Consider the following 27,985-nt stretch of genomic DNA (forward strand, 5'->3'; position numbering starts at 1 on the left):
GGTTACCGGCGACCACGAAAAAACAACTGGTACGATGAAGAATGCCGCGTTGCAACTGAAAGAAAAGACGCTGCCTACAGGGCTACGTTAAAAGCGAGCACGACAAGAGGAGTGTGTGAACGCTATCGTGAGTTGAAAAAGGAAGAGAGACGCCTTTTCAGGAAGAAAAAAGCAGAAGCCGAAAAGCGTGAGTGTGGCGAGCTTGAGCTGCTAGCCACCAGGAATAACGCCCGAAAATTTCACCGAAAAATACGGCGACAGACGGAAGGTTTTAAGACCGGGGCAAACTCCTGTAGGAACGAAAACGGCGACCTTATAACTGATGTCCAGAGAGTGCTTAGATTATGGAGGGAACACTTCTCTGTTCTCCTAAATGGAGGCAGCAATTCAGCGCGCAGAGATGAAGAACCCGATCCCGCAATCGATGATGATGGAACATATGTCCCCCCGCCCGATTATGACGAAGTTAGAATGGCAATAACCAGATTGAAAAACAACAAGGCCGTGGGCGCTGATGGATTGCCTGCAGAGCTATTCAAGTACGGCGGCGAGGAGTTGGTAAGGCGCATGCAGCAGCTTCTTAGCAAAATATGGGCGGAAGAGTGCATGCCCGACGATTGGAATCTAAGTGTTCTTTGTCCAGTCCACAAGAAGGGGGATACTGCAAAATGCACCAATTATCGTGGAATCAGCCTTCTCAATATCGCATATAAGGTCCTTTCAAGTGTATTGTGCGAAAGATTGAAGCCCACCGTGAACCGGCTGATTGGACCTTATCAGTGCGGCTTCAGACCTGGTGAATCTACCATCGACCAGATTTAACAATGCGCCAAATCTTGGAAAAAACCTGTGATAAAAGAATCGACACACATCACCTCTTCGTCGACTTTAAAGCCGCCTTCGGCAGCACGAAAAGGAGCTGCCTATATGCCGCTATGTCTGAATTTGGTTTCCCCGCAAAACTTATACGGCTGTGAAAAATGACGTTGAGCAACACCATCGGCTCTCCGAGCCGTTCGAAACTAAACGAGGTTTCAGACAGGGTGACCCCCTATCGTGCGATTTCTTTAATTTGATGCTGGAGAAAATTATACTAGCAGCAGAACTTAACCGCACTGGAACAATATACTATAAAAGCGTGCAATTACTGGCATATGCTGATGACATTGATATCATCGGCCTAAACACCTGCGCTGTTAGCTCTGCTTACTCCAAACTGGAAAAAGAAGCGGTATAGATGGGTTTGAAGGTGAATGAGGACAAAACGAAGTACCTGCTAACATCGAGCAAAGAGTCAGCGCATATGCGCCTTGGCAACCACGCTACTGTTGGCAGTAAAAGACTTCGTTTATTTGGGAACCAGCATCAACACTAGCAACAACATCAGCACTGAAAGCCAGCGAAGAATCAATCTTGCCAATAAATACTACTTTGGACCAGGTAGGCAATTGAAAAGTAAAGTCCTCTCTCGGCGAACGAAAATCATACTCTACAAGTCACTTATCGTACCCGTCCTGCTATATGGGGCAGAAGCATGGACCATGACAACGGCAGATGAAGCGGCTTTGGGAGTGTTCGAGAGAAAAGTTCTTCGAAAGATTTATGGACGTCTACGCGTTGGCGATGGCGAGTACCGAAGAAGATTTAATGATGAGCTGTACGAGCTATACGCAGACATCAACATAGTCCAGCGAATTAAAACGCACCGGCTGCGCTGGCTAGGCCATGTTATGCGAATGAAAGATGATGCTCCGGCCAAGAAAGTGTTTCTATCGGAACCCGCCTACGGAAGCAGAGGTAGAGGGCGGCCCCCACTCCGTTGGAAGGACCAGGTGGAAAACGATTTAAACTCCCTTGGTGTGACCAATTGGCGCCGATTGGCGGAGTGAAGGAGCAACTGGCGCGCCTTGTTGGACGGCCATAACCGTTTAGACGGTTAAGCGCCAATTAAGTAAGTAAGTAAGTGTAATGTTTTTTTTTGCGTTAACTGCCCTTGGCGAGGTACCAAATGTAGGAAGTGATAACTGTAGGAGGAAACAATCGAGTGCAATTTGTGCTTGCGTTCTGCCCTCGAGAGGCTAAGACTCTACTTAGTTAGTGATAGAGCTTTCAGATCTAGACGTATCAAGTAGAAAAGATCATAGAAAGCTTCTAAGACTTGCCCAGAAGGCGGAGTTATTTTATATCATAGGCCCTGGTTTTTGATAAAGTTTTTCAGTTTGGTCGTTGAGCAAACTTCTGGTAATGCTATGTACAAGATGCCTGTGCCGAGATCAGCTAGAAACAGCTGGTGCGCAAAAATTTTGTAAGAATATATTGAATTTTGTTATTGTCTAAGGAAATCCACATGGAAACGCATTAAAAAAGAATTTGGCGTACACTTTGAGTGTATTTCTACTATGAAAGCTCATCTACTTAGCCGATTCCTTGGAAGTATATACAATAAAAAAATAAATCAAGGCGCGATAGCTAACCTCCGATTTGCGTAGTCCTCCTTTTTAATTTTTCCTACAAATTGGCGGAATGTTTTATGTCGACTCCGAAAGCATCTGCAAAGTAGATGGGTTTTCCCTGAGAAGCATTTCATGGCAGAAATACAGTCGGAGTGTTTGCCAAATCATTGCCGAGGAACGACCCCGCTTAGAAAACTTCTTTCCTAATTGAAACAAGTAAGGACGGGACTGTCTTCGGCTGTGCCCAAGACTTCATACCTTTCATGAATGGGGCTGAACAATAATCTTATCCCGTTCGTAATCTCCAAATAATCGGATGTATAAGATAAGAAATATATAGTGACCAGATGTACATACCTAAACGATTTTTAAGATAAATATAAATTAAAAAATGGCAAAAACCCCCTTATCTGAACGATCGGTTGTATGGGATATATATTATATATAACTCCGATCGAGATGATTTTTACAGGAAATTTTCTATGATATATTAAAATATATATCACCGAGTTTCACGTTTATACTTTCTAAATTGCGGCAGGAATGACCATAATCGTCTTATCTGAACGATCGGTTGTATGGGAGATATATGTTATAGTGGTCCGATCCTACCAGTTCCGACAAATATTTAATATAATACAAAAATACATCCTTGTGCCAAATTTTATTGAGATATCTCAAAATTTGAGGGACTAGTTTGTGTTCAAACAGACAGACGAATGGAAAGATGGACGGACGGGCAGACGGACATGGCTATATCAAATCAGTTCGTAGCCCTGATCAATTCGGTATACTTAATGGTGAGTCTATCTTCTATATTTCTCAACGTTACAAACATCGGATCAAAGTTAATATACCATCATTAATCATGTTCATAAAAGGTATAAAAATTGTTATCTAAACTTTCGATATTGCTTTGACCGTGAGTTGAACCCACGATCTTCGGTGTGGTAGGCGGAGCACGCTACCACCACACCACGGCGGCCGTATATATTTATGTGTAGATAAAATTTCGAACTTCGAAAGCCCATGGAGGCTAACTTTGAAAAACGCTAAATTTGCTATTTTGCTTATAGCTCGATCTTTCAGAAATATTTGTTTAGTCCAATAATCAGCCACGTGCTTTCAAGTATTTTAGCAGCAATGAAATTTGTTGTTTTTGTAGCCACAGATTTACAGGAATTTTACGGATGTGGTTAAACCCGAGCATCGGGTCATATCGCACAGACTGTATGTTTCTCCATATTAGAAGTTCCCTAGTAAATAGTTCCGTCATATATTGGACCAGATTTCTCGTTACTTTAAGGGGTGTCTTTGAGAGATTGTTACTTTTTGAAAACCATAAACCGAAACTGGAATCGAAACCAGCCAGCTATGCTTTAGGCGTGTTACGACGAAATATCGATTTTTCATCGAATTAACAAATATGTATCTATTATCGGTAACAATGTTATCGATTACTTATTGGTCTTTTATCGACGGACTATCGGTTTTTTATCGATGAACTAGTTTTTCTTATCTAAAAGATATTGAATTTTTATCGAAAATCTATCAATTTATTATCGGAGTGCTGCCAATATGTTATAGAAGAGTTTTCTGTTTTTTCGAGGTGTGGAAATATCATCGCCTTGTTATATACAACAACATTATCCAAGGCTCCTCAACTTTACTGAAAGAAAAAAGTGGTAAAATCAATAGCAGTACGTGTCAATTCAACCGATATTTGTTTTTTTTTTTTTTTTTGACATTCATATACAAATATTTTCTACGGCTTACGCAGATGACGTGGCAATTATAACGAGTGAAAAGTGCCCTCCAACGATTAGAGCTTTGATGGAGCGCGCGCTTCGGGATAAACATGCCTGGGCATATAATGTCGGGTTGACAGCCAACGAAGATAGCACGAATATAGTCTTGTTTACTGAGAGGTGCAAGATCCAAATTTGGACCAGGCCTAAGCTAATAGGGGTGACCCTGCAGAAGAAACCTTGCACAAAATATCTAGGGATCATAGAGCGTAAGCTGGCGTGCAAGCTCAACGTGGTGGAGAGAGTGAAAAAGGCATCAACGACACTTTATGCATGTAAAAGAAGCTGAGGTGTACGTGGGGTTTATCGCCCTCTCTATTTTATTAGTTATTTAATGCGAATGTAAAGCCTTTTCTATATTTTCTTATTGTTTGGTGGACAGCCACACAAAAAAAAACCCACCTCAAAAATTAGACAGGCATGCAAGCTGTCAATGCTTAGCCTTAAGGGAGCCCTGAAAACAACCCCGACAGATACACTGTATACCATTCTGCACATTCCACCTGTAGACATGTTGGCAAAGAACATAGCGTTAACAACTACAATGAAGCTCAGTGCCTCGGCGTAGCTTGAGTGCAGACCATATGGCCATATTAAGTAGTATGGTGTCGTCAATTACAGAGCGAACATACTATCTGTTTCCGTATCTGCGCTTCGAAGAGGGCTTAGGTCCACAATAAAGGTGGATGACCGGCGTAGGGGTGCCTAAATGGCGGATGAGTCATTGCACGTGTGCACCGATGATTAGAAAATAGTAGAAGAAGTAGGGTCTGAGGTATACTGTGCTGATTCGGATCAAACTTCCAGATCACTGTACCGTTTTTCAGGCGGCAGAAATTAAGGCAATAATCTCGCATAGCACAGCATCTTAAAGTTTGTTAGATTGTAAACAATCCCTGGCAAGAATCGGGACAGGGAGGAACATATACTATACTAGGTCCCAGGGCATATGGAAGTAGATAGGAATGAAAAAGTTGATGTACTGCTAAAAGGGCGCATCCCTCGAAGCTTTATCCGTAGATGTCCCAACAAAATATCGCGCGATTTAGAGAAGGAGAGAGGTGCACATGATCGACCCAGCAGGAAAGGCGTGGACCCAAGAGCGGAGCTTACCAGGCTAAGTGATAAAGCTGCCACATATAGAAGCAGCAAGTGGCATAGGTACTAAAAACCCTTTAGTATTTGCCAAGAGGACGGAGTTATTTTATAACATTGGTCCTGCGTTTTGATAAGCGTTTTCAGTTTAGTCATTAAACAAACTTCTGGTAACACTATGGACTCATTCAGTCTAAATTCAGTTGAACCTATATGCCGCTATGTCTGAATTTGGTTTCCCCGCAAAACTTATACGGCTGTGCAAAATGACGTTGAGCAACACCATCAGCTCAGTCAGAATTGGGAAGGACCTCTCCGAGCCGTTCGAAACTAAACGAGGTTTCAGACAGGGTGACCCCTTATCGTGCGATTTCTTTAATTTGATGCTGGAGAAAATTATACTAGCTGCAGAACTTAACCGCACTGGAACAATATACTATAAAAGCGTGCAATTACTGGCATATGCTGATGACATTGATATCATCGGCCTAAACACCCGCGCTGTTAGTTCTGCTTACTCCAAGCTGGAAAAAGAAGCGGTAAAGATGGGTTTGATGGTGAATGAGGACAAAACGAAGTACCTGCTGTCATCGAGCAAAGAGTCAGCGCATATGCGCCTTGGCAACCACGCTACTGTTGGCAGCCATAATTTCGAAATAGTAAAAGACTTCGTTTATTTGGGAACCAGCATCAACACTAGCAACAACATCAGCACTGAAATCCAGCGAAGAATCAATCTTGCCAATAAATACTACTTTGGACTAGGTAGGCAATTGAAAAGTAAAGTCCTCTCTCGGCGAACGAAAATCATACTCTACAAGTCACTTATCGTACCCGTCCTGCTATATGGGGCAGAAGCATGGACCATGACAACAGCAGATGAAGCGGCTTTGGGAGTGTTCGAGAGAAAAGTTCTTCGAAAGATTTATGGACCTCTACGCGTTGGCGATGGCGAGTACCGAAGGGAAATTTAATGATGAGCTGTACGAGCTATACGCAGACATCAACATAGTCCAGCGAATTAAAACGCAGCGGCTGCGCTGGCTAGGCCATGTTATGCGAATGAAAGATGATGCTCCGGCCAAGAAAGTGTTTCTATCGGAACCCGCCTTTGGAAGCAGAGGTAGAGGGCGGCCCCCACTCCGTTGGAAGGACCAGGTGGAAAACGATTTAAACTCCCTTGGTGTGACCAATTGGCGCCGGTTGGCGGAGCGAAGGAGCGACTGGCGCGCCTTGTTGGACGGCCATAACCGTTTAGACGGTTAAGCGCCAATTAAGTAAGTAAGTAAGTACTTGCAATGGCATAAAGGGATCGAGTTAAATATCAAAATTATCAAAATCGAAGAAATTTGTTTATTTAGCCATGCCCATCTGTTCGTTAACATGATAAATTGAGTAACAATTTAAATTAAAAAACAAGTAAGGAAGGCTAAGTTCGGGTGTACATACTCAGCTGAGAGCTTTGGAGACAAAATATGGGAAAATCACCATTTAGCAAAATGAACCTAGGGTAACCCTGGAATGTGTTTGTATGACATGTGTATCAAATGAAAGGTGTTAATGAATATTTAAAACGTAGTGGGCCTTAGTTCTATAGGTGGACGCCTTTTCGAGATATCGCAATAAGGGTGGACCAGGGGTGACTCTAGAATGTGTTTGTACGATATGGGTATCAAATTAAAAGTATTAATAAGGGTGTTAGCAAGTCATTGTGTGCCTTTTTTGCTTTCTGTTGTGTTCGCTGCTAGCTATACGCTGTCTTTCGATTTGCATTCAGTGATCCAAAATAACTCTCGCCCATAATTTTTGAACAGCTGTTCAATTTATCCTATACTTATAGTTTCTTTTGCCTATTTTTCTTTTGGGTTTGTTTAACTTTGAAATTATGTTGGATTGCTGTGTCAAGAAGTGCACCAATCAAAAGAAAATTTCCCGTGGTGATACTTATGTTTGTTGTTGGCTCTGTGATAATATGGCTCATGTTATCTGTGCCGGTTTCTCTCACATAGGTGGTCGGGTGGTTGACCTAATATCCAGCAAAATTGGACTGAACTGGACTTGTCATGATTGTCGTTCCGTAGAAAATGACATGCGAGGTTTTATGAGGCAAACTCAGAAAGAGTTCAACAACATTTTTATTGGGTTTCGTGACCTTAACGAAAGATTCAAAACGATGGAAGCTCACTTTAAAAAATTGAAAGTGATATCTGAATCCCCAAGTAAGAAATGTATGCCCAACAATGACTCCAACTTGTCTTCGAGTCAGGGGCAAAGCTGTCCTCCTACGAATTACTCTTCAACCGCGTTGACTGATACGAACAGGCTTACCAAAGACGTTATGACAACAATGCAGCTCAGGAATCTCCACAAGGTTGTGTCGAGACTTCCAGTGAGACGATCTCTGGCAAATTAAACGATGCACGAACTAATAGTGGTACCTTTGCGGCTGTTTGTTCTACGTATTTCGCTGGACTCCCCAATTCATCCTACACCTCCACCGGTCTCGTCCAACAATAACAGTTACCGATACTGGGGTTGTTGCTAGCGATACAAGTGTACCTGAAAAAAATAGTACGGGCTCGATAACCAACGCGAGGTCAAGCAATGCGTTCTCTGTCAACTGTTCTATAACGGCCGCACCTTCCCAGCTCTCTGGTGCGTTATCCGCTACTCCTTTGCAGGTGACTGCCGTGCCACCTCGTAGGGCTGTATTTGTGTCCCGATTACACGCCTCGCTTACCGAAAATGACATTGCTCATTACGTTTGCTCTAAACTTGGTGTTGCACCCACTAGTAACATCAATGTGTATAAATATAACTTTAAATATGAGAGAGACATCTCCTTATTTAAAATATCCCTTTCAGATGAATATTTCGATAAGGTACTTGATTCCTCTTTTTGGCCCAAGCATAATGTGGTTCACTTGTTCACGAGAAAGGCGAGGGCCGAAACTGTTTTATTACAGCCAAAAAACGGTATGACGAACACAGTAATAACAACACAAAGGTAATTGCTGATCTGTCCCGTCTTCTCATTAATTACCAAAATGTTCGTGGTTTACGATCAAAACTTGTTCCATTCTTCCTTAATTCTTTCAACTTTTCTGCACAAGTTGTAGCTTTTACGGAGACCTGGCTAAAGCCTGATAATTACAATTCTGAGGTTTTTCAAATAAATATGCTGTTTATCGGCGTGATCGCATCTCTAGAGCGGGAGGTGTCCTTATTGCTGTTGAATCTAACCTATCATCTGAGTTGATTTCGCTGGACAATATCTCTCATATCGAATTCATAGCAGTTAGGCTTTCATTCGGTAGCTATAGCGTAATTGTTTGCTGCTCGTATATACCACCTCGTTCGGATATGGATGTTTATGCTTGTCATAGCTCGGCCATCTGCGATTTGCATTCGCAGTTGGGAGATAACGATCGACTTGTTGTTGTTCGTGACTTTAACTTAAATAAGTGATTCAAACTTTTTAACTCCCACTGCTCAACATGAGTTTCTCAATTGCGTGTTAGACTCATCTCTTTTACAGATTAACAATGTTCCAAATAGTGGAAATAAAATGCTGGATTTAGTATTTGTGGATGGCTCGGTGGGTACTGCCCTTACGCAAATACCACCTTTATCCCTTCCAGAAGACCCTCTTCACCCTACGCTAGAGATATCACTTGATATCAGCCTACCCCGTAGGATTCAAGTACAGTCTCGTCCCCGATCTAGATGCTTCTACAAAGCGAATTTCATTATGCTCAATGATCTGTTGGCTTCTCATGATTGGTCGGATCTCTATGCTTGCACTGATGTCGATTCAGCTATCTATATTTTACAGTACGCTTGATGGCGTCTTTGATACCTGCATTCCTTCTCGCTATACCCTATGTTCGAATAAGCCCCCTTGGTTTTCAAGGCAACTTATCAGACTTAATAACATAAAATCCAGGCTTTATAAGAGATTCAAGAAATCTGGAGCATCTGCAGACCTCTCTAAATATCTAATAGGTCGTCCTAAATTTCACCGTCTTAATCAGCTTTGTTATAAAAATTACTTGAGTTGTTGTAAAGCCCAATTTTTTAGAAATCCAAAAAAGTGTTACAGTTTCGTAAATTCAAAGCGGAAAACTGCTGGGTATCCTTTGGAGGTAAAAAAGCTTGCACTGATGACGACGTTGCTGAACTATTTTCTGAGTTCTTTAAATCCACGTATTCATCCAGTGGTTTTCATTCCGGTCAATATCCCTATCGCTTAGATAGCTCGAATTACATTAGGAATCCTGCTATTGATGGTAATATTGTTCTTCAGAGTCTTCAATCTTTGAAGCCCACCTTTTCTCTGGGACCGGACGATGTTCTTAGTTGCGTGCTTAGGTACTGCGCCGAAAACATGTATGAGCCTATTTTAAAGTTATTTGAGCTATCTCTAGGATCTGCGTCATTCCCGGCACTTTGGAAACAGTCTTTTATTATATCCCTGCATAAAAAAGGTAGTAGGTCAAAAGTTGAAAACTACAGGGGTATTGCTAAACTTTCAGTCATTCCTAAAGTCTTTGAACAGATTGTTACCAGTCAACTCCAATATCAGTGTTCTAGTCTTTTATCTCCATGCCAACACGGCTTTATTCGTCAAAGGTCAACCACTACAAATTTGCTTGTCTTCACCTCTATAGTTATGGAAGGATTTTTAGCGAACAAGAAAACGGATGTCATCTACACGGACTTCAGCAAAGCATTTGATACCGTCAACCATGAGTTGCTTATTCATAAGCTTGATTTACTGGGCTTTCCGTTTCACCTATTAATGTGGCTGAAAAGCTATCTTTCTAACCGGACCCAAAAAGTCCTGTTCAAGTGCAATCTGTCGGAATCGTTCGGAGTTTCCTCCGGCGTACCCCAGGAAAGTCATTTTGCTCTTTGCCCTTTTCATTAATGACTTGCCACAGACAATATTATATTCCCATACTATAATGTATACGGATGATGTAAAACTTTGCTACACTTACTGTCCTACCGATTTGAGTTCCTTGGATCTTCTTCAGGCCGACTTGGACTCGTTCCAATGTTGGTGCACAACAAATTTACTAGCTTTAAATTGCTCTAAATGTAAGCATATGACATTTCATCGAGTGAAGCCAGCATTGAAATCTTATGTAATAGATGGTACGCCTTTGGAGCGTATATCTATTGCAAATGATCTAGGTGTCCTTTTTGACCCGAAATTGAATTTTAACATGCATATTTCATCTATAGCCAACAAAGCGTTGGGTTTACTTGGATTTGTTAAAAGATGGGCTAAAGAGTTCGATGATCCGTACCTCACTAAGGTTCTTTACACATCGCTGGTTCATCCAATACTCGAGTATTGCTCATGCGTTTGGTCCCCTGTTTCTCAAAAGCATATAAAGCGTCTTGAGTCAGTTCAAAAGCAATTTTTGATATTTGCATTGCGCGGCCTTAATTGGGACTCAAGTCTCCACCTCCCTCCATACAGAAGTAGGCTTCTTCTTATTAACTTACCCACCCTGGAAAATCGGAGAATATTAGTGGGGGTATTGTTCATCCATAAGCTCATTATTGGAGAAATTGATTCAGCGGACCTCCTCAGCCGCTTGTTTTTTGCGGTTCCCCCCAGAGTATCCAGACCCTACGTTCCATTCTATTTACCCCTTTGTCGACGAAACTTTGCTAAAAATAATCCTCTTCTTATCTGGTGCGCGCACTACAATGACTTGTATAGCTGCATCAGTCTTGAATGTACTTTTGTCACTATACGTTATGCAATATTTGCCTATCTAATTTAAGAGATACAAGCTAATTTAATTTGCCGGCATTTTATTCCTTCCATAAAAAACAGGAACTATCTCGCTTAAGGATGGAGGAACATTTATCAACATGTATCATTAAGAAGGAACAAGACAGTACTGTGTTGATTGGAATCTGGTGCATTCCAACAACGTAAAAAACATGCTTTTTCATGAGTCACTGACCGGAATCGTATGCATTCCGGCAGTATAATCTTATGGGTCAGGCATCGAGCTGATTGGAATCTGGTGCATTCCAACAACACAGGTCATATTACTTTTTTATGCCTTGTGATGGCGTATCCTCATTACACTACTCTTAGCACTGCCGGATGCCCATGACATGCTGATTGGAATATTGTAGCATTCCAACAGGGAGATTGGAATCCAGTGCATTCCGAAGTCATGCTGAGCGGAATCTGATGCATTCCGCCAGTATAAGATCTCGGTATAAGAATTATTTCTGCTCATATTTCTCATTATTATTATATTCTGAAATTAAATAGTAATGTTCATTAATATTTCTTTGTTTGTAATATAACATTGTTAAAATCTCGATATATCTTAAATTTTATCTTTTGAGTTGTATATTTATATATCTTTTATATTATGCAATCGATCTTAGTTTGTCGTCGACTTTAAATAATAAATAAATAATAATAAATAATAAAAGGGAGTAGCCCTTAGTTGTATATGTGAAGGCTTTTTCGAGATATCGACCAAAATGTGGACCAGGTTGACCCAGAACATCTTCTGTCGGGTACCGCTAATTTATTTATATATGTCATAAAACGAACGGTATTCCTGCCATGATTCCAAGGGCTTTTGATTTCGCCCTGCAGAACTTTTTCATTTTCTTCTACTTAATATGGTAGGTGTCACACCCATTTTCACAGAAAACAGATATCGCCATAGAATCTATGCCCCTACCAAATTTCACAAGGATTGGTCAATTTTTGTTCGACTTATGGCATCAAAAGTATTCTAGACGAATACGGAGTTACGCCCATTTTGAAATTTTCTTTTATCTTTGTATATTGTTGCACCATATCATTCATTACTGGAGTCGAATGTTGACATAATTTACTTTTATACTGTAACGATATTAAATTTTTTGTTAAAATTTGACTTAAAAAAAAAGAAATTTTAAAAGTGGGCGTGTTCGTCATCCGATTTCGCTAATTTTTTTAAAAACACATATAGTAATAGGAGTATCGTTCCTACCAAATTTCATCATGATATCTTCAACGACTGCCAAATTACAGCTTGCAAAACTTTTAAATTACCTTCTTTTAAAAGTTGGCGGTGCCACGCCCATTGTCCAAAATTTTTCTAATTTTCTATATTGCGTCATAAGATCATCGCACCTACCAAGTTTCATCGCTTTACCCGTCTTTGGTAATGAATTGTCGCACTTTTTCGGTTTTTCGAAATTTTCGATATCGAAAAAGTGGGCGTGATTGTAGTCCGATTTCGTTCATTTTAAATGGCGATCTGAGATGAGCGCCCAGGAACCCACATACCAAATTTAATCAAGATACTTCAAAATTTATTGAAGTTATCGTGTTTACAGACGGACGGGCAGACGGACGGACGGACGAACATGGCTAAATGAATTTCTTTTATCACTCAGATCATTTTGATATATAGAAGTCTATATCTTTTTCGATTAGTTTATGCCGTTACGTATTACCGTTATGCGAACAAAGTTAATATACTCTGTGAGCTCTGCTCAGCTGAGTATAATAAATGTAAGTCGTGATAACTTTCCTTCAGATTGCGTCGTGCTTCTTTAAGTTTTTGCTACAAGTTTGTTTGCAGACTCAGAACGGCAACAGCAAGCCAGATGAGTTTTCACTGAGAAGCTGTTCATGGCAGAAATACATGGAGCGGATCGTTTGCCAAATCACTACCGAGGGACGCCCTTTGAAAAACTTTTTTCCAATTGAAAATAATTGTTTTTTAAATTTTGATGTTGCTTTGCCTGGGGCGTAAACCCAGGATCTTCGGTGTGGTAGGGTACCGCCACACCAGGTAGCAGTCAGTAGACATTTATAGAAAAGACTAGCCTTTACCCGTGGCCCCGTCCGCAAGGAGAAAATGAAATATGTGGGCTATTCACGTTAGCCTGCTTATAAAGTTATCTGTTTAAAATTTTTTTTCTGTCTAATGCATTTTATTTTTGTAATTGAGTAAAAAAAAGAACTTTATGAGCAGATAACCTGATAGGATCCCAAAATGATAACGAAATTATCCAGAAAAAGACACGAAATGGGCCGGACGCTATCGCGGACGGATCCCGAAAACCATCCAGAAACGCCCCGGAAGTGTTTCCAAAAGTTCCCGAAGTAGTCCCAAAAAACCCGAAATGACAACGACACGATTCTAGACTTATCCAGATAACCACACAGAAATGATGCCTGAAGGGTACCAAATTGATCCCGAAATAGTCCCGAAAAAGTTCCGAAATTACCCTGACGGGCTCCCGGACGGATCTCAGAAACCATCCAGAAAATATCCAGGAAGGGTCCCTAAATTATCCCGACTAACTCCAGAAAAAGTTCCGAAATGGCTCCGAGGGGATCCACGATGGATCGCGAAAACCATCCAGAAATGATCCCGATATATTCCCGAAGAAGTCCCGAAATGACCCTGACGGGATCTCGAACGCACCCCTAAATGACCCTGACGGGATCCCGGATAGATCCCGAAATCCATCCAGAAATGATCTTGGGAGGGACCCCAAATGATCCCGAAAAAGTCCCGCAATGATTCCGAGGGGATCCTGATCGGATACCGATAACCATCCAGAAGTGATGCCGGAAAGGTCCTCAAATGATCACCTAATACCAAAATGACCCTGACGGCATCCCGGACTGATCCCAAAATCCATCCAGAAATGATCTTGGGAAGGTCCCAAAAGTATCCCGAAATAGTCTCGGAAAAGTTCAGAAATTACCCTGACGGGTTCCCGGACGAATCCTGAAAGCCATCTCTAAATGATCCCGAAAAAGTCCCGAAATGACCCTGACTGGACCCCGAAAGGATCCCGAAAACTATCCAGAAATGATGCCGGAAATGTCCTCAAATGATCACCTAATAGTTCCGAAAAGACCCTAACGGGATCCCGAACGGATCCCGACAACTATCTAGAAATGATGCCGAAAGGGCCCGCAAATGATCCCGTATTAGTCGAGAAAAAGTCCCGAAATGAACCCGACGGTATGCCGGACGAATCCCAAAAACCATCCAGAAATGATGCCGGAAGGGTCCCCAAATGATCGCGAAATAGTCCCGAAATGATTCCGGAATAATCCCGAAAATGTTCCAAAATAACCCCGACGGGATCCCGGACGGATCCCGTAAACTATACAGAAATGATCCCGGAAGGGTCCCAAAATGATCCCGAAATAGTCCCGAAAAAGTCCCGAAATTACCCCGGCGTAATCCCGGACCGATCCCGAAAACCATCCAGAAATGATCCCGGAAGGGTCTCGATATGACCCTTACGGGATTACAAATAAGGTGAAGCTAATTATAAAACCATGTTAATAACGCAGCAGGCGCATTGGAGCGAATAAAAAGTTAGATAGAAACATACAGGTAAAGCTAATAAAAGCGTGCTAATAAAAACAATTGATGGAGGGCGGATGGCGGGAGTAGAGGAGAGGACCACTGATCGTTCCTCCAAAATTGTCTAGATCTCGTTCTGTATGTACCAGATACCAAAAACTATTGATTTAGGAGAAAATTTAGATTGAGTTATAACAATTTATGGATTTTACACCAGAGGGGGAGATAAAGGGGGGCGGGCGGAGGGTGTCACTGCTTACTTTGTAAGCCCTCGACTTATTTGACGCCTTGAGTCTGTGATATTGGTGAAGGCCAGTATACGTAAAGTTATAATGTGTAAAAATTATGAAAAATAATTTCTCGAAGGGTCGTGGGACCCCACCCCTCTTTCCATGTTCGAAAAAAATGTCGCTAGTAGACTACTGTCTGTGTCCCAAATGTCATCAAAATACGTGTAGCCATTCTGGCGTGATTCAGGCGCAAAGACGAAAAAATATAATAATTAAATTATAACTGTTCCTAGGGGGCGGGGACCACGCCCATTTTGAAAAATATATAGCTAGTAGATCCTTCTAGACTATTGGCTATATGTGTGCAAAATTTCATCCAAATCGGTCCAGCCGTTCTTGCGTTATTGAGTCACAAAGACAAACGTCTGGATAAACATCCAAACATCCAAACATCCAAACATCCAAACATCCAAACATCCAAACATCTAAACATCCAAACATCTTAACATCCAAACTTTCCCATTTATAATATATATTAGATAATTAAACAACTTCCTATTAGTGTATGAAAACAAATACCAGCAGGATGGTCTAGTGTTAAATGCTGCTGCGGTTTCACCATGTGATTCACGGTTCAAATCCCGGTGAAACCTTTGATATAACATTACAAAATTGCCTGATGATGATTACGTTGGCGGTTTTCGAAATGGGTCCACCGCAGTAAATGCCAGTAAATGTTTCTTTCTTTTCAGTTTCTCTTAGAAAACATAATAATTGAAATTCAATTATTATAAGCCGGTGTTAAGCTCATGAATTCTTAAATATAAGTATAAACTTCCTATTAAATTTTTAAGTGAAACTATTTAAACTAATCTAAATATGTTTTCTAAAAAATTCGAAAAATTTATTAATTTTAGTACGACAAAGTACTTACAAGGGATAGGTCGCGCAATGGTAATACGTAAAGTTTTCAAAAATTCTAAATAGAAAGTTCGAAATATTCTCGATTCCTCGAACTTTTTCGAATATGTGTTTGAGATTGGTTTCTTTAGTTTCAGTTACAAAATTGTTGGAAGTTTTTCTTAAACCATCCAAAAAAAGAAGTAGAAATAATTTATTAGCGAAATCTGATGAAAGTTTAAGTACAACTATCTGCTAAACACAGCAAAATAAAAATAATTAAAAAAAAAAATTAAGTTAAACGGTTATATTATTGGAATTAGAAAAAAATTGTAAAGTTTGCAAACAGCGATGGTTGCTAGGACATTTTTCTGAATTTCACCTAAATGGTGAATAAAAGGGCAACAAAAAAGCAACACTTAGAGACCAATTACAAAGCGCGCAGTGGGGCATTCATGTGGCTGAGTGGTTAAAGGCATCTGCCTTTACACTAGTATGAATGTTGGAGATTCGAGTTCAATACTCAGCTCCCAAAAAGCTGGCCAATGAAGAAGTGAAATTCAGAAACATGTCCTAGTAACCATCGCCGTTGTAAACTTTGCAATTTTTCTATGATATCAAAAAAAAAAAAAAACAATTGCATAAAGCAATATGAGCAAGTCTCCCTAATTAAAATACAGTTAAACGCTTTTATTAAAAAGAATACTTACATTAAGTAATAATAATACTAAAAGTTAGAAAATAATTAGGTAGGTCATAGGTCTTTTCATCACACTCCTCATCAATCTAGGGCATTAATCAGACAAATAAATAAAAGCGTTGGGCGCGCGACCTACCTAATTATTTTCTAGCTTTTAGTATTATTATTACGTAATGTAATTATTATTTTCAATAAAACCGTTTAACTAAAATTTTTTTTTAATTATTTTATTTTTAAAGTTTTCAGTTTTTATTTAATTGCCTATTATTTCTCATTCTATTTAGTTCATTCAGTGCCTCATTATTACAAGGACTCTTTCCTGACAATTTGTTAAAATCTTACTCCTCAATACATAATCCTTGTGCCTCGAATTCCTGGGTAATTCGATGTCACTTCTGCCGGACTGTATGTAATATTTGTTCCAAATATGAGCCAAATCCGACCACAAATACAAGTTTTTTTTAATATTCCGATCCTTGCGGCACCTACCGGGAATTTTTTTTTTATAAAGCGATTTCTATTTCTGTATGTAATATGTGTTCCAAATATTAGCAAAATTGGGCTAAAAATAAGATTTTATATTTATATTTATATTTATTCAATACTGTCTATGAAAGAATATTTCTTACAGACTAATAACCATGGTGTAGGTTACAAAATGAAACATACCTGCTTAAAATAAGAGAGTAAAATATTCAAAAAAGCTTGTTTTCCCAAGGAAAAATCAAGGGAAATACTCTGAGATAGAATATTAAATTCGCGCATAGATCTTGCAAGAGGAGCATTACTGGCAAATTTAGTTTTGACTTTTTTCCAGTAAAAAGGATAGGTGACGCGAAGATTTCGCCTTGGAATGTTAAAAGTAATCCTTTCCAGAAGATAAGGACAATCTATCGTACCATGAATAACATTAAACATGAAAGTCAAAGATAAGATTGACCTACGGGTTTCGAGAGATTGTAGGTCAAGTAGCATAATACGGGATGCATAGGGTGGAATGGGAGTATCAAATTTGAGGGACCGTAAAGCGAAATTAATGAACACCTTTTGAATACGTTCTATTCTTTTTATTGATATCTGGTTATACGGCCTCCAGACAAAAACTGCATATTCAAGATTTGAGCGAACAAAAGTTATATACAACATTTTAAGTGTATAAGGGTCTGAGAACTTGGTGCAGTTCCGACGAATAAAGCCTAGAACAGAGTAGGCCTTCGCAATGATGAAATCAACATGTTTGTTAAAAGACAGTTTCGGGTCAAACAAAACTCCTAGGTCCTTTACTTCGACAACATTCTGAAACAGTATTAGAAATATGGTAAGACGTACTTCGAAAATGCAAAATTTTAGCAAATGTCATTTTAAAACATTTCTTTATGTTTAAAGGGAGACGAAAACGAAGACACCATGAATGAACAGCGTTGATATCGCATTGAAGCTTCGCTTCATCAGAGGCATCTTGGACTTTGGCGAATATTTTGAGGTCATCGGCATAAAGTAAAAAATTTGCGAAGGAAAAGCAGCTACTAATGTCCTTGATGAACAGAACAAATAGTAGAGGGCCTAAGACGCTCCCTTGCGGTACCCCAGAAGAGGCAATGAAAGGTTGTGAGAACACACCATCAATGGTAACAACACAATGTCTATCAGTGAGATACGATTTTATCCACTTCAAAAAGCTGGAATGGAAGCCCATAAATGCTAGTTTTTTAAGTAGTACTATATGAGAAACTTTATCAAAGGCTTTTGAAAAGTCTGTATATACACAGTCAACCTGGAATCCAGCCGAAAAGGCAGTATTGCAGTAGTCGGTGAACACAGCTAAGTTCGTGGCTGTGGACCGCCCTGGTACAAAGCCATGCTGATTATGACAAATAAGCGACTTGGTTGCAAAGAACAATTTGTCTTTTACGATGCACTCAAATTTTTGAAACGGAAGAGAGCTTCGAGATGGGTCTATAGTTCCGAACATCATTCTTTTTACCAGATTTCAAAATCGGAACTATGTGTGCTACTTTCCAATCATTAATGAAAGTACCTGATGAAAGAGATAAATTAAACATTATTTTAAGAGGTTCGATGAGAGCTGGGCATTTCTTTAGCAAAATCGCCGATAGGCCATCAACGTCGGTCTCAGACGAAGGCTTCAGTGAAGTCAGACCCATCTCTATGTCCTCAACAGATAATACAAGAGAACCAAAATTTAGGTAAGAGCTAAAGTTCGAAGAAAAGTTTGCAGAAGAGGAATTCTCATCAGTAGAAAGTTTGACTTAAAAAAATCAGCAAACAGATCAGCTACCTCATTGGGCCCTTCAGCAGCTTTATCGTCGAGAAAAACTGACGTGGGAATAAAAGAACGAGACCGTCTGGATTTGATAAAGGTCCAGAAATAGTTCAGATTACTTTTAATGCTCCGCTCAGCACAGTGAATGTAATTCTTGTATAGAAACTTATCTAACCGGTTAAATTTGCCAGCAAATTACTTATATTTATTATAAAAATAAATATTCCTTGTTGTCTGAAATTTTATGTGAAACTTATTTCTCAGATTTTTAAGCTTTTTTGAAATATATCATTCCATGCGCCACCTAGCGGAGTTTTTTCTTCTTTTTATTGCATTGTCATCGGTTTCTGAACTATATTCTAAGTTTCAAGCTTGTAGCTTATCGGGAAATTACTTAAATTTCAATTACAAAATTCGTAAACAACGCTCTCTCCACAGAGTCCATGTAAATAAAACTGTATCCAGCTATCTCTTTCCTTGAACGCTTTCATAATTGATTTATTTGTTTACTAACTTTACCAATCATATGGTTCATCCCAGAATAACAATAACCTTTTGTGTAAAATTGAAAACAAATTTGTTTTCGTTTATTTTTTTATCACATACATAAACATATGCATATTACTCACATAGAAGGTCATCTGCAAGATAAACAACTGCAAGTGCAGCTGTAGCATGAATGCAGAAAACTACCTGTTTTTGATACGATGCAAAATCAACACACACACGCACCTAAAGAAACATATACGTGTGAGTCATATAATAGCCATTACTTGAATTGTCGTCAGATAAGATAAGACGTGTAAACAAAACAGAGTTCAACTTAGTATATGTACATACATATGTACGAGCATGCTTTTGTAACAAAACAAAAACAAAATTAAGATATATAAAGAAGCAATCTTCCAGAACATTTTATTTGTACTTTGAAATCCTAAGCAAACATACTCATTTCAGAATGGACGTAGTGAAATCCTTAATAATTAAAAACTTGGCTCAACGCATCTTTACTGTTTTATTAGCAGCATGGCTATTCAAATTTCACAGACAGATTTCAATTATCTTAAATCGCCTTGGACGTCGTAGAGAAAATTTGTTTCTAAAGAAAGTCGCAAGGATTGATACCGAATTGGACGTGAATATGAGCAATGATTTCACGAAACTTGATAATATGCGGTCAAGAACGACATCACATTCAATTGCTGGCTACGTGGAAACGCCTAGAACAATATATTCTTTGCCAGAATGGCAACAAGAGCTTTATAAATTGAACAAACGAAGATGCTATCCAATTTTGAGAAAGGCACGTCGACGACTTGTATTGTAAATATAAAATATGTGTATATATATGTATGAATATTGTATTACTTAGATAATAATTAAATAAATATATAATTAAAAAAATTATGAGGACTTTTGTTATATCTGAAGTTATATGAAAATAGGTAGCTGCCGACTACATTTTTTTTTCGGAGTGTGAATTTTGCACTCTTGGTAAAAATTGTTCGGTTCCGCATAGTAGAACATCCTCTCTTATAATTTTTCAATTCATAAGCGCCCTATCTTACTTCAAAATTTATGATTACATATCTGGCATTTTTTAAAGAAATTCTGAGATAGGACGTTTTTGAAACGGCCGCCAACATAGAGTAATAATATTACTGATATGAATTCTTATGAGTAAATACAGATGGTGGACATCGTGAGAGACTCAGAACGGAGCTGACGCGAAGTACTCAGAAAAGAGCTGAGCGCCTATTACCTAGAGGGCTTACGTGATTTACGATTTTTGACTGAGCTGATTAGCACTAGAATAGTAATCACTACTAAGACCTTTCATACTTAAATGGTAATTGGTATTTTAAATATCTTTCTGCTTCCCCTCAGCTTGTATAAACAAAAACATACAAACAAAAATATATGAGTAACAGTAGCGTAACAATAGGGTGGCCGACCCAAGAGGCCGCGAGCTCAAAAATATTTTTTATACCTTTATATTAAGTCGCTTTCATGTTTGTCCCCTCATTTCCATACGAATTTTTGACCAACGGAAAAGTCTTTTTCGGTAACTTCCCGTTGAGCTAGACACTTGATACTTAGAAAATACTTCAGATCTGAGAGACATTACAATGCAAGTGAAAAAAATCCGCTAGGTGGCGCACGGATCGAGATATACAGAAAATTAATTTTAAAATGGAAATTTTGCGATTGACTTTAACTAACTTCTCGTTGATCCCGAGACTTGAAACTTAGCACATAGTTTGCGAGTCGATGGCACTACAATTTGTGGAGAACAAAATTTCGCCAGGTGGCAGACGAATCGAGATAAACGAAAATCCTTGAAAAACGAGGGGAATCTTGCAATCGATTTTTGAATTACTTCCCGGTGAGCTGGAGATATGAAACTTGAGCCGTATATCAGAACCCGGTGACAATGCAATATTTTATCAAAAAAATCCGCCAGGTGGCGCATGGATCTATATATTAGGAAAATTAATTTTAATTTTGGAATCTTTCAATCCATTTTTAACTAACTTCCCCGTTACCTAGAGACTTGTAACTTAGCACATATTTCGATACTCAGCGATAATACAATTTACATAAAAGAAAATTCCGCTAGGTGGCGCGCTAATTGAGATAACTACAAATCCCTGAAAAACGAGGGGAATCTTGCAATCGATTTTTGAGAAACTTCCCGGTGAGCTGGAGATATGAAACTTGACCCGTAAGTCAGAACCCGGTGACAATGCAATATTTTATGAAAAAAATTCCGCTAGGTGACGCATGGATCGAGATATTAGGAAAATTAATTTTTATTTGGGAATTTTTCAATCCTTTTTTAACTAACTTCCCGGTTACCTAAAGACTTGTAACTTAGCACATAGTTCGAGACCCGGCCACAATACAATTTATAGAAAACAAAGTTCCGCTAGGTGGCATGGTAATTGAGATAACTACAAATCCCTGAAAAAAGAGGGAAATTTTGCGATCGATCTTTGAGTAACTGGTGACAATACAAATTATAGAAAACAAAGTTCCGCTAGGTGGCGCGCTAATCAAGATAACTGCAAATCCTTTAAAAACAAGGGGAATCTTGCGATCGATTTTCGAGTAACTTCCCGATGAGTTACAGATATGAATATTGGGCCGCAAGTCAGAACCTGGTGACAATGCAATATTTTATCAAAATAATCCGCTAGGTGGCGCATGGATCGAGATATTAAGAAAACTATCTTTAAATTGGGAATCTTGCAATCGATTTTTAACTAACTTCCTGGATATCTAGAGACTTAAAACCTGAAATATAGTTTAAAACTCGGAGACAGTGCAATGTTTGATCAAAAAATTTGAGCTACGTAACGCGCAAGTCGAACTATTTAGAAGATTAGGCCATACCTTCATGGCTAGCCTCCTGAGTGTTGCAGGCGTTGTAGAAATCCACCTCGTTGAAGACCCAACTCAATGCACGTCCTTGCATTTTAGGCGTACGCGACTTTCACCACGATTTTTTTTTATATTTTCGGGCGTATGCGAATTTCACCACGATCTTCAGCTGTGCAAATTATGTAGCTGACAAACGAGGTGGAATTTTCTTGTTATGATGCGAAGTGGAATTCTGTTGTTTTCGCCAGTGTTGTCAGGGAAAATTTCACTAATTCTATTAAATCTTGCTATTTTGAACAAGTAAATAAAGATAAGAATTTTCACTTAGGAATTATTTAAATTACTAATGAAAGTTGCGTTTGCCTTTTTGTAGGCAGTATTTAAAAAGTGAAAATAAAAAGATGATAAAAAAATATTAAGGACTACCTTTATATAAATGGACCAAAAAATATAAGGCAAATTTTCCTTTAATACAGACATAGTCTTGTTGAATTTTGACTAAAAAATTAAACAACAGCTCCTGTAAAAGAATTTTGGGATTTAAAATTATGAAGGTAGAGCGCGCGTTTAAATTTTAAATAATCAATTAGTTAATCCCAAGTACATGGTTTGCCATAAATTGAAAGACTACGCTCCACCATAGGTTTATATCCCAAGATTTTTTACAAGAGCTATTGCTAAAGTTTTTTAGTCAAAATTCAACAAGACTATGTCTGTATTAAAGGAAAAATTGCCTTCCATTTTTTGGTCCATTTATATAAAGGTAGTCCTTAAAATTTTTTATCATCTTTTTGTTTACATTGTACCTTAGTATTTTATTTTATTTTATCTGAAAAGTATATTTTTATAAGTTCTGCTTAAAATCCAACGTGTTACAACTAAAGACCATAATACAATTTCCAGTTAATCGTAAAGCATTTCAACCAAACTAAACAAAAAGAAGTTGATTCATTTTTAGAGATGTACACGTTACACGTCATATGAAATTTTTTGTGAAACAATTCAACAAATTTATAATTTTTTTGGGCATAGTATCAAAAGATGCAATATTTTATCAATTTTTATATCTAATAAAGAAATGAGCCTTCAACGTCAATAACATTAAAAACATTAAACCCAACTAGATGGACAGGACGTTATGATGTCGTTTTTGCTTTAAAAGTTCGGTTTGTTGAAGTCCAAAATGCGCTAAGGAAAACATTCTGTTAAATTGCAAATCAAATGAAAGAAATAAAGCTGTTTGACTCAAAAAGAAGATCAATTTTGTAATGTTGTTGGTTTTCCATCGGAAGATCCTACTTACTATCCCTGAATTTTCTAAAGCTCACCAGAGGATGGTAAAACGCCCTTTTGATGAGCTTTGCGAAGATCAGCGTGTCCAAGATCCGGAAAGTGAACATATTTTATCGAGTATTGGACATCATTATAAACCAACTGAAATCGCGTTTCATTCCAATTAATGAAATTGTTTCAAATTCCATTGTTTTGCAGTCTTCCACTTTAAAAGTTTTAAATGACATTTATATATTAAAAACAGCGCTACAATTTTTTGAGATATACATATAAAAAAGATATATCTGAATTTGAAATTTGTCAGAGAATTTCTCAGTTTTCGACCCAATTTCAGAGACGAAAAAGAAAAATCGTTGTGTATTAGAGACCTTGCTAATTTATTAATAATAAAAAATGATTTTATGTCTTGCAGCTTTCCTGAAGTATGCACTGCATTACTGTTATTTCTTACAATTCCTGTAACTACAGCTTGTGCTTAACGATCAGTTTCAAAACAAAAATTGATAAAAACCTTCTTAAGGAGCACTACGAGACAAGACAGATTATGTAACTACAGGTATATTGAAATTTCTATAGCCCGATCTTTAAACTTTAATGATGTTATAGACACTTTTGTGGAACAGAAATCTCGAAAAAATATTTTTCTTAATAAATGCCTTATTGAAATTAAATTGTTATTTTTATTTCATTGTAAATGCATTCAGTATTCCGCATTGGGCTAGCATGGACTACAGACCATTCTCTCTTGCCTAAGAGAGAAGTCCTATGGCCTTTAGTGGGTAATATACAACGTGTAATTGATTACACTAAAAATCTCGAAGTTTATTAAAATTAAACTGAGTACAACGTGACGATTTTTATTGATAGGGTCCCATCAAAAGAGTTTCCCACGGGACCTAGATGGTATAGTTACGCCACTGATGATGAACATACTATTACATTCTATATAACATATTGATTAGTAACGTTGAGTTATATGCCTCTAACAAAATTCTATTAATTAGTTAATCATTAAAATGTGTATCATTATTGTATTGTTCCAGGCCGTCTACATGTCCACAACAGTGCCGCAGAATATAAAAGGTAGTAAAATTGCCGGACGTCATACGCCAACAAGAAATAGTTTAAGGCACAGTCGCATGCTAGTTGTAAATAATAAAACATATCCAGGTAAGTGGGAGATGCTTGCTTGTATATATGTATCTATATACAATAACAAAGAACTAATTAAAAATATTTATTGCTTACTAATCGCTTTTAATTTAGTTTGCAATTTATTTACTCTGGTTTTTGCTCAGTTGCCGAATAAAGGACTTTATTACTTTCATATTTATATTTTATGGTTCCAAATTTTTAAATTGCGTATTACAAGTATGTTTTTGTAAGTAGCTTTATACTTGTAGTGAGTACTATGTACATACATACAATTATATCCATTTTAGATATACATATACGGCTTTTATAACGATCGCTTCAATTATTCCAAATTCAAATTATCCCTAATAACCAGACGATTATTAAACCTTATGAAGAGAACCTGTACTAATTACAACTAACACTTAATTAATTTTACCTTAGGGTGGACTTTTTTGCTTATCTTGTGGAATTTTCTATAACTATCTTCTCTCCTCGGCTTCATTTCGATGCTAGAAGACCCGGGTGCCGTTTTCTTGACTGAAAACTGGCTTAAAAATTATTGTCAGTTTTCCATCTTCCTCATACTTCCCGTTCATATGGATCTCCAAGTAACCTTACTGATATGCTTGTTCCTATTCTGTTAGATTGTCCATCCTTTTTTCCATCTTCCTTTGCCTCTTTTCTCCTTTCCAATTTTAAACTCCTTCTCCCGCCCAAATATCATTTATCTTAGACTAACCGTATAAGAATATTTGCAACATTTGAGGGTGATTGCATTGAAGAGGAGTAATTCGTACTCTAGATGAGAAATCTAAATGCATATTGTAACGATTTTAGTGCAATTCCTCTTATTTGCAACCTTCTACTAACGTTCGAATCACTAAACTGTTGAATAAATAACTCCAATATTCGATAATGCAAAATGGTCTTTATTAGACTACTTTCACAATAACACTTATACCTCGCAACTGATAGCTTGCCTAAATCAAACTGATTGCTCAGATTGCGCTCTTTTATACTCTTCGATTTCCTCGTTCCATACTTCTAGGTTTTTCCAGAATTTACTTATTTACTGCTATAAAATTATAACTACAGATGCACGTGTATAGCTTCTCATATGCGCGTATATATGCGAGTGACACTTCCACAGATAATTGCCTACTTTTGGGAGCATCTCAGATAAGATATATGCATGTGTTTGTGCGTCTCTTCTCCGCTGCGTGTACGTACATATGTGTAGACACAATGATTGATTCGTTTATGTAGATAACGCAGGCAGTTTATTGTTGTTGTGGCTTCATTTACTTATCATCAGACTAGTGATGTGAGTATCACTTGTCTTAAATTTGCAATATTTTTTTCTTAATTTAATTGATTTAAAGATACTCTTTATGTTTTGTTGATTTTCCGACATGGTGGATAATTTCTGTATATTGGAATGATCTTCCATCATTCCATGTCAAATTTAGTTCCGAGACAAACTGGTTTCGCCTTTGTGCCATCATCAGTGTTGTTCTCAGACGAAAATTGACAATTATTATGGCACAACGACGAAACCAGGTTGTCTCGATTCCGACAAATGATTCGTCGGACAGCCAAATATACCCGCTCACCAAATTTCATCCAGATATCTGAAAAATTCAAGGATTAGTTTGCGTTCAAATAGACAGACATTTAGACGGACATTTCCAAATCTACTCAGCATGTCCGTTTGACCATTTCGGTATACTTTAAGGACTTGCGATTTTCAGATTCGGACCAAACTTAATATATCATTTCATATTCATGAATTGTCTAAAAAGGGTTAAAGGCGTAGTTGAGGTTAATGCAGTTAAATTTAATGAGACATTTTTTGTCTAGCATTTCAAAACCTTAGGTCTCTCAATAAAAAATATTTTTGTCTCCGTTGTTGGACAGTATGAACAAAATGATAATTCGAAGGTCCCCACAGGGTCACACTACCTAGAAAAATGTTTGCCGGTAAATTTAACTAAGCGTGGTTTTTAGCGAAATCCTCGTACAAAGCACTTTGAAAGACGAGGTGCTAATATGGAAATTGGCGTCTCCAAATATGCAGCATATTTTTTAATCATTATTGGTCTTTTGTCTACTACAAAGATGAATTATTGATTCGATTCTATCTTTCATATCAGTAATGTTCGTTTTCAAGAAAATGAAAATTAAGTTAGACATACAAGACTGTCGCATACTTCAATGGGGAAACTTTTCTTATATCTTCTCTGTGGGTTTTCACTCTCTACGAAGATTTTCTCAGAGAACACCGCTGAAGAAATTTTCCGTGGAATAGTGTCCTAGGACATTCTAACGCTCGTCCTACATCTCAAATGCTATTTCATACGAACTCTCTAAAACAGGAGTCAAAAAAGCTTCCCGAAGTGGTAACGGATGAAAATATTCTACAAAATTATTCCTCGTTAAACTCGTTACGATGTGTATTAGAGATATACGCCGCCGCCGTCGCCAATTTTTGTCGTTTTTCGCACGCTGCCGCCGAATCTCAAAAATATCTGCGCGGCGGCGGCGTCCGGTGCGTTACGATATTTTCTTCTCGTTTAAGACTATTTAGGCCATTAATTGTTTATGTCGAAAATTGGTCGGATATGGTCGAAAGTGGTATCGACGGATGCGCATCACTGCCAGTTATAAGAAACTAATTGCGAAATTTACCTCTTTCTAACTGTTCAAAAGTTATTTAAAAAAACGGGCACTTTCGAAGTCACCTTAACACGCCTCACCCAATTCACCAAGTTATTAAAACAAAACACAAAAATTGTCCTCAAGTTGTTAAAAAAACCAAATTACCCCAAAAAATTTGCCGATTTTTTAAAAAATTGTATATTCCGATTGGCTGAAAGAATAAGCGAAATCAGTGATGCAAGATCCTTTAGTAGGTTACAAGGGTTTAAATACTCCTTTGAAATGATTCTTACCTCATACTCAAGTTGAGGATATATGTATGTACGTCTGAGAAGGGTTTGAAAATTCACTTGGGCTTACATTCAAACATCTGTTGTTTATTTGCGAAACTATACAATAGCGTCTGAAATGTTGATTTTGATTTTAATACTTCATCCTTCAACACTAAATTCTCCTGGTTTGACATATCCTAAAGTTGGCGACCCTATCCAAAACTAGTCCCTTGTAGTTAATCACGCTGATTATAGCCTATCAACCAAGTTTAAATATCACCTACACGTTACGGCTCCTTATACCAGGCGAGGCTTTCTCCTTCGCAAGAACACTCAAAGTGGTGAAGCAAAAGTTTTCCCAAGACAGTCGAACTAATGACCGTGTGTGCTACTACCC

General features: G+C 38.1%; 1 protein-coding gene across 13 annotated transcripts in view; it reads left to right on the forward strand.

Moving 5' to 3' along the window:
• LOC137250548 (probable serine/threonine-protein kinase dyrk2) overlaps positions 1–27,985 on the forward strand; it is a 106,059-nt gene that overhangs the window by 60,994 nt on the left and 17,080 nt on the right. For 12 of the 13 annotated variants that reach the window (XM_067783537.1, XM_067783545.1, XM_067783536.1 and 9 more), the window contains one exon: positions 24,565–24,691. In XM_067783537.1, the coding sequence (XP_067639638.1) occupies positions 24,565–24,691 (127 nt within the window). The remainder of the gene's footprint in view (positions 1–24,564; positions 24,692–27,985) is intronic. The other variant, XM_067783549.1, reaches the window with a different exon arrangement.

The sequence above is a fragment of the Eurosta solidaginis genome, chromosome 4 (genome assembly GCF_040869045.1).
Source record: "Eurosta solidaginis isolate ZX-2024a chromosome 4, ASM4086904v1, whole genome shotgun sequence".
NCBI classification, from domain to species: domain Eukaryota; kingdom Metazoa; phylum Arthropoda; class Insecta; order Diptera; family Tephritidae; genus Eurosta; species Eurosta solidaginis.